Here is a 12012-nt window from a genome sequence, read left to right as displayed (position 1 = left end):
GGGATGAGCAGAGGCTGAAGTTCACATCAGTAGAAATTTTGCAACTATGTTCCCTTTGATCGTGCTGCGAACGTGCGCCCGTCACTCATTCAATTTGTTATGCTGTAGCAAAAACAGAGTTGGAAGGATTGATTTAGGTTGAAACCGTAAGGGTAGGTGTGACGTTATGCAGTCTATATGGTTTTATAAAAACTTGATAATAAGTCAATATAATGTAACTGAGATGGTTTTAGAGAAAATACGGTAATAAGTGAATGTAAGTAACTGGGATATGCCTCATGCAAAAGGTCTCTTGTAAGGTATCATTACAAAGCTTATAATCTACTAAGTGTGATCATCTGATTTGTATAAATGTACCACTCTTGTATCTAAAACTAGAAATATAAAATGTAACTCTGAGGGCCTATTGTAATTGTGTAAAGTGTGGACCATTAATGATGGTTTGGAATCTTGATGACTCCCATTGTCTGCAGATGGCTGTATTTACCTGTGAGTCTTCCTGTATATGTGTGTGCTGGCAAGCGAGTAATGAAGTCTTGCAGTGACATGTGATCATGTCACCTGAACTGGAATCCATCTTTAACCTGGTGCTTTTCCAGTGAGGGGGGGTGGAAACCCAGAGAGACAAAGAGTTCCCGCCTTATGCAAAAGATATATAAAGGGGGGAAGAGAACAGAGAGGGAGAGAAGCCATCATGAAGAATCCCCTAGCTATCACCTGAGCTGCAACAAGAGCTGCACTAGGGGAAAGAATTGTGCCCAGGCCTGGAAGGTGTCCAGTCTGAGAAAAACTTACTGAAGCATCTCTGAGGGTGAGATTATCTGTATTCAGTTTGATTAGGCATAGATTTGCGCATTTTATTTTATTTTGCTTGTGACTTACTTTGTTCTGTCTGTTACTACTTTGAACCACTTAAATCCTACTGTCTGTATTTAATAAAATCACTTTCTATTTAGTAATTTACTCAGAGTATGTATTAATACCTGGGGGAGCAAACAGCTGTGCATATCTCTCTATCAGTGTTATAGAGGGCGAACAATTTATGAGTTTGCCCTGCATAAGCTTTATGCAGGGTAAAACGGATTTATCTGGGTTTAGACCCCATTGGGAGTTGGGCATCTGAGTGCTAAAGACAAGCACGCTACTGCGAGCTGTTTTCAGGTAAACTTGCAGCTTTGGGACAAGTGATTCAGACCCTGGGTCTGTATCTGGAGCCAGACGGGAGTGTCTGGCTCAGCAAGACAGGGTGCTGGAGTCCTGAGCTGGCAGGGAAAACAGAAGCAGGGGTAGTCTTAGCACATCGGGTGGCAGCTCCCAAGGGGGTTTCTGTGATCCAACCCGTCACAGTAGGTATTAGTGTTTAGGATCTGATTCCTAATAGGGCACAATTTTCATTGATGTCAGTGGGAATTTAGCCCAAGGCAGGACTGTAGGATGGGACTATAGGTCTTCAGATAAAAAGTTTCCTAGGTAAGAGCTGCAGTAACCCCTCCAATTGCAGTGTAGACCCACCCTCTGCCAGGGTAACCCCCAGGGCCTGTTTGCAAATGGATCCTGGTTTTGCAGATATTTGTCATCCAGAAGTACCCATTGAATAGTTTATGCAAACAAATGTCAGCGTGGTTTGTTGCAAACAGTTTTCACAAACAGCCAGCAGCAGTCTGATTACTCATGAACATCTAATAACAATGAACTGAACTCCAGTTTTAATTTGCCTTTAGGGTAACTGCTGTAAATGATGTGTGCCAGTACCTTTATATTTTTTTAATTTAGGTTGATTTTTGTTTTCCTTTTTCCAAGTGTGGCAGGGCCCCATGAGTACCAAAGAGTTGCTGCTGCATATATAGTGTGACTTTTATACTGGTTTCTTCGGGCAGTCTTTTCATTACTTTCCCTAAGCAAGGGATTGCCCCAAGGAAAGATGACATAAATTCACTGGGATTGAGTACAGGGGTGCTGGAGCAATGTGTATAATGGGGGAGCTGAGAGCCATTGAACCAACCTGTCAACTCTGTATATGATGGAAACCACTTCAAGCCAGGGCGTGTGGCAGCACCCCCAGCGTCCTTCATTCCAACACCTGTGATTCAAGAAGGATTTTTTGCATCTATGTGGAGGATGAACCCTTTAGAACTGCAGTATACAAGGATGGTGGAGGAGGATTCTTTCCAGTTCTCCGAATCCAGAATTTAGCTAGGAATGCAAAACTGCGTCCACTGGGATTCACATTTGGTTAAAAACGCTATTCTATTCCCAGCAAGCATAGTGGTCCCAGACAAGATGAGTCAGGTATGGATTTTCTAGCTATTAACTGCCCTGTGCTGGCAAGGGTATCTGCTGATGGCGTCTGTATTACTTTGAAGTTTTTTGTCTGATTAATCCTAAAAGGAACCAGAGGAGGAACAGAGAAAGCCATTCTGCAATTCCAGGAACCGGGAGCTTTCTCTTTTGGGTTTTAATTTGCCTATGTCCTCTGCACTTTATTTCTGCACTACGAAATCCTGACCTGAGCAAGGGACCTTTCCTCCCAAAGTAGGGATTGAGTGGGAACTTTTCCCCCAGAGAAACTTTTCATGTAACAAAAGGCAGCGGGACGGTGTATAAGAGCTGGTTGCTCAGTTAAGACAGGAGAGGCCGGCGTGCTATATTTCCCATCCATAATCCCTGCTAGTAATCCTAATCCATTTCAGATCTCTTGCCTTTTGTAAGTGTCACATGGGGAGGCTTTGAAAGCTTCTCAAAACAACTGTGCAGTAAATAAATCATAAGGTCTGTGCTCTCTTTGGGGACCAGCACATGTACTTCATGCTGGACGTGCAAAAGGAAATGGGAATTTTCACAGAGTGGCGAAGGGGACGATATGCTCGGAGTAGCTCGTTCATCATTTTAAGGCCTCAGATGGGACTGTCCAACTAAATCATCTCGGAGACTCTTGATCATGTTGGGCATCAAAGGCTGATTATATATATATGTGCAAACACGCACAAACAACAAACTACATTAAAAAAAAAAGAAACCCAGAGAGCTTTGAAGTGTTTATCCAAATAAATCCTTCTTTAAACTAAAGCGTGGGGACAAGGTAAGTTTTCTATTTCTTCTTTCTTTGTAGCAGTGTCTTGTGTGGTAGGGTTATTAAATCCCTCCTGTGGAGGGAAGTGGACCTTGATAAAGTTCTTTCGCTATCGGCTGTGTGAGACGCAGTGTTTTCTAAGTGCAGTTCTCTTTGCCAACACCCCAGCTGCTGCTCGTGTGCAGATGACTGTGTTTATAAAACATAACAACCCTTATCACCCTATGTCAGGATCCAATTTTACCGCAAACAATGGAACACGTGTTTGCGCTATCAGGAGGTAAAGACAAGCTGTTGGGTCTTTAGTGTCAGTTACCTTTAATTTTTTCTTGTTGTTGGAATTTTATTTTAATCTTTTTTTTTTTTCTTGCAAAATCTTAATTTGTAGTTACTGGTGGTTTTGTAGATGACATGGTAACATCTTCCTTTTTACAGCAGGCTTGGCCATGTTCCACAGATGGTCCCACTACTTAGTAATACAGTAGAATCCTGATTATTCCAACTCCCCCTTATCCTATTCATCCTATCCAGGGATGCTGGAGCAATTTGTATAGTGGGGGTGCTGAGAGCCAATGAACCAAACTGTCAACCCTGCATATAATGGAAACCACTTCAAGGCAGGGCATGCAGCAGCACCCCTCGTTCCAGCATCTATGATCCTATCTAATGAGGTGCCAGTGTATGTCTGTTCTGTTGAATTCTGATTATCTGAGCTTTCGATTATCCACGCATATCTGGAGTTGCCGAAGCAATTTAGATTCTGTTGTATAAGCCCCACATAACGTACGTCCTAGGTAGAATCTTTCTCAGCTGTGTTTCTACTTTGTAACAATGCATTTTCCTGGACTTAAACAACATAGTGTTTTCGCGTGGGATTCCTATAGCTATGGCGGCAAATTCTGTGCTGATTTACATCCTGGACAATCTCAGGGAAGTTCATGTAGCTGCTCAGTGCAAAACTGAGTCCCATAAAGTTTTTATCAAGAATATTAATTCTTGGGTTGCCCAGGGAACTTTTAGCTCTGACTTGCAAGTTATTTCTTTTTTCTAGGACGTGCTCTGACTCAAACCTTATTTTTTCTTCATCATTTGCCTTTTTAATGTATGTATTCTGGGTGTTTAGAAAACTCAGTGATAAGAATTGTCACACCAAAACAAACTCGCAAATCTGCAAAGATTTATTGTGGTCTCAGTTTGCTACCTGACCCAACAGGGGAGTATATATGCTGCACTGGTAGGAGGTGTGGACTCTTGCAAGACTTGTCTATATTTAAGGGCAATGATTACAACACTGCTGAGCAGGGAAATGGCACTGTGCATATGTTTTTGTTTTTTCACGAAGGCGTAACTTGTGCTGCTTTGCTGGCTGGCTCAACCTGACTGGCAACACAGTTGTCATTCTTTGGTGCTTTTGTTCTTGCTTAGTCTTGTGTTTTTTCATCTGTTGGGCTCTGGTTTGAAGAGTAGGTGTGTGTTCTTGGTCATTGTGCAGGTTTTTATCACTGTTGTTTTGCTTTTTAATACCTGCTTATTAGGACGGTCTCTGTGCACTTAGACTGGAAACTCATTGGGGCAGGGACTGTCTCTTCAGTGTTTGTACAACTCAATGACATCCTTGCCCAGAACTAGGGGGCCTAGGCACTTTGGTAATACAAATAATAACGACACAACATCACAACTAAGTGGAGAAACGAGATCCCATGCTGCCATGTTTTTGACTGTGCTATAGTTTTCCAGAAGTGAAGTCTTGTCCTTGGGGTCACGTGAGACAAAGCAGCGGAGGAGACCCAGGAGGGACGATCTGGCCCTGGCAGTAAGATTGAGTCGATGTCTAGGATTAGATGGGAGGATGTTTTCCAGGGCGGCGTTCTGGGATTAAAGCAGACCTCTCAACTGGAGAACATTCTGTGGTGCATCCCGGGCTGGTGCTGCCCCACAGGGAGCATTTGTTGTGATTCTTTCCTATGGCACCCAGCAGTGCCTCCCACTTCCACATATCCCTAAATCACCTGGCAGTGCCCGCTCCCTCCATCACAGGTCCATGGCCCCTGCCTGCAGAGAGAGTGGGAGGGCCAGGGGGAGGAGGCATGTGAAAGGGATTGGGGGGGAGGGGAAGTCCCTGTTTGACCCTCCCCCCACTCACTTGGTTCATTGGGGGAGCCCCCTCCCACCCAGAGCTCTGTTGACTGATAACACTGTGGACCAGTCATGGCTCTCCGGTGAGGGTGAGGCTCTGTGAAGCAACCCCGGGGTCTGTTCAGAGCACCCCAATTCACTTACAACTGTGCAGTTCAGTCAGGGCTCCCCGGGATAGCAGGAGGGTACCACTCCCCCCCCCCACCCCATGGTGCCCCTGCAATCAGCACAGGGCAGGGAGAGTCAGAAAACTGTACAGTTTAGACTGGAATGTCCAGGGGTCTCTGTCTGGCGGCTGCTGCCCCTGCCGGCTGGCGTCTAGGGCTGGTTCCTCTGCAGTTTTCCCCCAAGGCCCCATGGTGGTGGGGATTTAATGCTGTGTTTGCACAGCTCTCACTTCAGTAGTTTCTCACCTTCCATGGCACCAGAACGGAACTGGATTTTCCTATGTAGGCGAGAATAAGCTGTGCACATGCCCTCTTATTGCAACGCCTTGTAGGCATCGTTACTTAGTGTTTGTGAATGCATGTGGCCAGTTTCGGGAGGCAGGTGGAGAGGGAAAGGTGATGGGCCCCCTTCTCTAGAGCAGTGGTTCCCAAACTTGTTCCACTGCTTGTGCAGGGAAAGCCCCTGGTGGGCCGGGCCGGTTTGTGTACCTGCTGCGTCCGCAGGTTTGGCCGATCGCGGCTCCCAGTGGCCGTGGTTTGCTGCTCCAGGCCAATTGGAGCCGCTGGAAGCGGCGGCCAGTATGTCCCTCGGCCTTCCCTGCTTCCAGGAGTCCCCATTGGCCTGGAGCAGCGAACCACGGCTACGGGGCGCCACGATCGGCCGAAGCTGCAGACACGGCAGATACACAAATCGGCCCGGCCCGCTGGGGCTTTCCCTGCACAAGCGGCGGAACAAGTTTGGGAACCACTGTTCTAGAGCTAGGAGGAAAAGCACCCCACACAATCAGACGATTTTGGTGCCCTTCAAAACTAGTTGAGTTCTGGTCTGCCACTCCCACCATGAATCTCTCCCCTCCTTACCCCTCAGTTAGGTCCTTCCTTGCCAACCCCTGAGTCTCCTTCCTGGCCATCTTTCTGTCACCCAAGAACCCCGTTGGAAGTAAACCCCATAGTTTTCACATTGCGTTGTCTGTGACTGATGCTTCACCATCAGTTGAATGTGGGTGGCTGAGATGTTGCCAGGAATATTGCTGACAGAAATGCTGCACGTTCCTTTCATGGAAGCTTCCTAAAATGTAGGCTTCTGTCCCACAAGCTTTTGTATTAAACTTGCCGCCTTCCATCGCAAACCAAAGCAGTGCCTCTTCCATCCACTCCAGTCTCAGACTGAATGGACAGGAACACCTTAGCTGTCTTAGCCTTCGGGACTCCTCTGCTCGTTCTAGCTTCTTCTGTACCTGGAAGGGGTATGAACTCCTAGGCTGTGTCCGTGGTCTCCAAAACGAATGACGGGTTGAATGATGAAAAAGGAATCCCACTGGCTTTGTTTTTTGATTGTTCCCCAGAGTGAGAGATTTCAAAACTTGGCTGATTCCTAAAATGTTTGCTGGCGGGGTGCTGTCTTGGCACCCTTGGCAATGGTGAGAATTAAAGAGCGTGGCTGGGATCCAAGCAGCTCATTGATGGTGTCATACCCCCAGAAGTAAAACCAGAAGGTGAAGAAAAGCAGTATTTATTTAACAAAGCTGATTATTTTCTTATGACAGTTAGTTGTTTATTTTAGACCTGTCACTACTCCAGCTGTGATATAGCAACTAGATTTAAATGCCATCCCTGTCCTTTAATTCCTCATCATTAGGGATATACCCTAGGAAGAGGGCATGCTTATGTGTGTGCAAACACAGACACCCAATGGAATGAATGATGTAGTGCAGCCCCAGAGTTATTTATTTTAATATGTCAGATGTTTCTGACCTGGGACAGGTCCTGATGAAGGGAGCGGGGTGTAAGACACATACAAAGGCTTTGCTTGCCGACATGGTGTGCTTGGGGCTCACTTCGCATCATTCTCAGGCTATGACATCCCCAAACTCCCAAAGAAAAGTCCCATGTATAATTTCATACGGTTGTCATCCCATATTTAGAAATGACTAAACTTGTTCCGTGCCAGGAGAATGCATTCCTTTAATTGCCCTCTTCTGACTAACTTTATTGTAGTTAACCTTTCAGTGGACTACCTGATTTGTCCACTCCACTCCACCCCATGCATACACAGGAAATGCCTGCCTCCAGCCGTCTTCTCAGCCCACCTTTCCTGCTTCCAGGCTCCTCTCGGACATCCTATCATTTATCGGCACCGCTACAAGCTCTGATTAGTGTGACCCTGCCATTCAGGCTGAATTTCTGAATGGGCATTTGTAATATGCATTGTTTCCAGGTGAAAATGATCTAATTGCATGGTGTGTTTGTGATCCTGACTGGCCTGAGATGAAGCTATTTGGCCTGAATTTCTTAGGCAAATCATAAAATATGGTCTAGAGTGCATAAATATTTGTCTAACAACCTTTCACTTTTTATAACTCAAACCAAGGTTCAGACCAGTTAGTCTTGTGGGTTACCTACTCTTCAAACGTGGGAGCCTAAAGTTAGCCATCTACATCAATATGTTGATACCTAAATACTGTATCTGTTTTAGGCACATAATACAGACTTGGCATGTAGGTACCGAACAGTCTAAAACATCTCTGTTTAATTGAAAAACAAAATACCTGCATAATTTCCTTCCATATATCTGACCTGAAGCTGACAATCAAACTAGAGAGCATGCCAAAAGAATCCATCCCAGGTTGTGTGCAGATGCACAGTATGTTGGGAAAATTTAGATGTCAGGGTTATACTTGAATCAAGATAGACCACCTGTAAAGCTGTGGCATCTGAACCTTACTGAGTATTAATATATTCAGGATTGTCTCCCAGCAGCTTGGGACACAGGGCACCCATCCTGATTCTGATTGAATGCTCTTTCCAGTGCTGCTTACTTGATTTTGATGATACTGTATTTATTTGCAATCCCATAGAAACATCGTTTGGAGATCATGGGATGTGGTAGTTCCACAAATGCCTACTACTTCCTGCGGAAATCGGAAAAAGGTGAGTGTCTCTCATAAAATATTTCAGTCTTTCCTGGTGGATTATAAAGGTCCTGCTAGAAAGTCACGAATATTCAGTATAGAGATGCATCCGCTGTATTGCCTGATGACGTTGTATAGTTGAGTGTCCCATAAAAAAAACCTTTCAGTTCCCAAAGACGATAATGGTAAATAGCTTTTAGCTGAGGCTGAGATTAAAGGCAGAGGCAAAGCTGTGAAGCAAAGCAAATCTGTTGCAGTTGTTGCCCACGTTAATTTGTCAGTTACTGGTAAACATGCATGTATTGTGCTCCCATGCTCTGATAGTGAGAGCTGTGCTGGCATGAACGCTACTTTCTACGGACTTTGAAACTGAAACCAAAACGAGGGCTGGTTTGTGCAGTGAGTTTGCCAAACCAAACTGGGATGATGGAGAATTAAGCGCTTTGGCTTTTTTAGAGATTAGATTTTGTGGTTAAGCAGGTTGACAGTGTCTATTTTAAATTGTGTTAATGCAATGATCTTCTTGTCTTGTCACTTGTGATTGGGCTTGACAGAGTTCATTTTTTAGTTTTTCTAATTAAAATTGATCACGTCAATGTTTATTTTTGAGCTTTTTTTATTTTTCTCTATTTTAGTTTTCACAGATATAGTTTCATGATGCCAGCTATATGATGGCAATAATGTGTATTTGTAGCTCTAATATAGTATAAACTGATTGTTTTGTTTATTTTGGAAATAAATGAAATAAAAAATCAGTTTCTCAACAGAATGCATCAGTTATCTAAGGCTACATAACAGTATTGGAATCATCTTGAAAAAAATCAGCGTTTTGATTTTTTTTTTTTTTAACTGAAACCATTCAGCAAAACAGACACAAATTATTGCAATGTTTTGGTGGCACCGAATCTGCATTTACTGCCCAAAAAAGTTTTGGTCAAAAAACCTTGCCCAGCTGTAAATACAATAAGGCATCTAGATATTGATAACCATGGCACTTTAAGTTCAGTGAAGTCCGTATATATTGTGAACCATGTTCTGTATGTTCCTATGTGTTCCTCCACATTCCCAAGTAATCTCGGTAAATGCAGCAATATCTTACATAACTATGTTGTATGCAGTGTTGTTGTATCCATGTCAGTCCCAGGGTATGAGAGAGACAAGGTGGGTGAGGTAATATCTTTTATTGGAGCAACTTCTGGTGGTGAGAGAGACAAGCTTTAAAGCATGACTCTCTCACCGATAAAAGATATTGCCTCACCCACCTTGTCTCTCTAATAAGTATTTTGTAAACATTAGGGTTAAAGAGCTCCATGTCACACAGGGTGCTTCTGGTAGCACAAACACAATAGATACCCTTGTATGTTCCATGTGCAGAGATACCCCTAACAGAGCATCTTAAACCTTTAAGCAAGGCCCTGTCCACTATGCAGCCATGGTATTTGTTGCTGAGTCTATCACATACCCTAGAATCATGCTTCAGTATCTTTGTTTTAACTGTAATTGTTTCCAGCCCTTATGGTTGTGACAACCACTTTGAAAGGATAGCTGAGTGTACACCTGTTCAGTACTGTCTTCCTGAGTCCATAGACAACCTGAAATACTAGTTCTCAGTGGCGACAACGGCTTCATTCATTTCAAATGCCTGTTAACTCTGAAACCTACAGATGACACTTTAAATAGAAACATTACTAATTTCATTGCTGATCATTTTACCAGAAACATCCAGTTAATGTTTATCCGCAATCCCAAACTGCATCCCCAGCTGCCAAAAGACTCACGTGGTGTGTACCTGGCTGTCAAAATAATCAGCTTTCTCCTGCCGACTTCCCATGCAGCTGCGCTTGTCAGTTAAAAACGAGATCTGTGAAAACTAGAACATAAAATGGAATTTAATTTAAAATAAATAAAACCTAGGAGACTGGTCTGAGTGTAATATTCATTTTCAGATTTCATTCATTTAAAAACTGTCTGTTATTTAATGAGACTGTAACAGAATTTGTCTGCTACATCAGGGTACTACAGAACCAAAGGTGTTGCTGTGGGGTTCAGGCCCAGCTTGCTGTAGCATATACAGGGGCTTGTCTCTAACTGTCTCATTTGAGTGACCAGATTTGGTTATTAATGATTTCAGACAAGGTGAAAAGGGCAATATTTTATTCACCATTGATTTGGTTTTTTTTTTAATTGTATTTGCTACAATGAATGGGCATATTTTAGTTTCTGATTACCTCTGCTTGGGTTTGCTGAACAAACAGAGTTATATCCTCTAGTGAATAGTTAAGTGTTGGTGTGTATCTACTGTTCAGTTTATTGCCCAGATCCTCATAAAATGTGGAAAAAATCTGTTTCTTCTTTCTTTTTTAATTCAGTGCAAACACTGCCAGATGCAGCTCACCCAGGTAAGTTGGTTGATTAGAAGACATGGCTTTTTCAGCTGTGCAATTGTAATGATGTATAAAGCAGCACAACAAAACAGTCGCTTACTTTAGCAGCACTAAATGACTCACGTGATGTTAGATGCTCAGTGTATGGTCACTATTGAATCTTTTGTGGACTTAGAACATCTGGTTTTAAATGTAAGTGACTGGTAACTCAGCTTTCTGAGGGCTGTCTTTGCTGTTTCTAATGTGCAGTGGCTTTAGGGAAAGAGGGAAGGACTGCTTTACGTAGGGAGACTGGGTTTATATTTCAGTCCACGAATTCAATTTAAGACCCTTTATTGATCCTGGTTTCCCAGCTGGCTTTACTGGGTGGAAATGCCTTTTCCCAACAGGGGACAAATACGTGGCAATGGGCTCTTTAATCTCACAGTCGAAGGTCGGACAATATCCAGTGGCTAGAGGTTGAAACTACATAAATTCAGACCAGAAATAAGGTGTACGTTTTTTAACAGTGAGGATAATTAGCCATTGGAACAACTTACCAAGGGTTGTGGGGGGGAAGTCTCCATCGCTGGCAATTTTAAAATCAAGATGCGATGTTTTTCTGAAAGATCTGCTCTAGGAAATCTTGTGGGGAAGTTCTGTGGCTTGTGTCAGACAGGAGGTCGGACGAGGTGAGCACAGTGCTGGCCTTGGAAGCTATGAATCTGCCGAGCGTGAGGATTGAGACCTCATCTCTCGCGTGTGTAATCTGTCACTTCCAGCTTGGATTACTGCAGTGTGCTCCATGCCGGCCTAACCTTGCAGACCGCTGGGCTGCTGCAGCTGCTGCAGAACATGGTTGGTCATAGAGACATTACACTAACAGTCCAAAGGCTGCTCTAGCTTCCTGTTTGCCCCCAGGTGCAATTTCAGGTATTCATTTTGATTTTGAAATCTTTGCCTGGTTTAGGTCCTTGCAACCTGAGCTATCTGCCTCCCCTCATATCCCATTGCCCTGGTGAGATCAGCTGAGGTGCTGTTACTAAGTCCTTAGATTTGAACAATTGAGGTTGGTAGCCTCAACTTGACTCAAACCCACTAGTCTGAGGTCACAAGTTTGCAGCCATTTATAGGGCAACGTGCAAAGTATGTGTGTTCATTGTGGCTTTTGACTGTGATGGGTTACAGTAGAACCTTGGAGTTATGAACACCAGAGTTATGATCTGACCAGTCAACCACACGCTTCACTTGGAACCAGAAAGTACACTATCAGGCAGCAGCGGAGACCAAAAAAAAAGGAAATACAATACAGTACTGTGTTAAATGTAAACTACTAAAAAAATCAAGGGACAGCAGCATTTTTC

General features: G+C 43.7%; 1 protein-coding gene across 2 annotated transcripts in view; it reads left to right on the top strand.

Annotated features, from left to right (window-relative positions):
- Window positions 1–8217: 8217 nt before the first annotated feature.
- PPEF2 (protein phosphatase with EF-hand domain 2) overlaps window positions 8218–12012 on the top strand; it is a 31858-nt gene continuing 28063 nt past the window's right edge. For both annotated transcript variants that reach the window (XR_008445259.1, XM_054031199.1), the window contains exons 1-2: window positions 8218–8304; window positions 10655–10684. Coding sequence is in view for 1 of the 2 variants with exons in the window: in XM_054031199.1 (XP_053887174.1) it covers window positions 8250–8304; window positions 10655–10684 (85 nt within the window). In the remaining variant the exon portion in view is untranslated. The remainder of the gene's footprint in view (window positions 8305–10654; window positions 10685–12012) is intronic.

Source organism: Malaclemys terrapin, chromosome 5, assembly GCF_027887155.1.
Source record: "Malaclemys terrapin pileata isolate rMalTer1 chromosome 5, rMalTer1.hap1, whole genome shotgun sequence".
Classification (NCBI taxonomy): Eukaryota; Metazoa; Chordata; order Testudines; family Emydidae; genus Malaclemys; species Malaclemys terrapin.
Note: the sequence above shows the minus strand (reverse complement) of the source record. Positions and strands in the feature narration are given on the sequence as shown.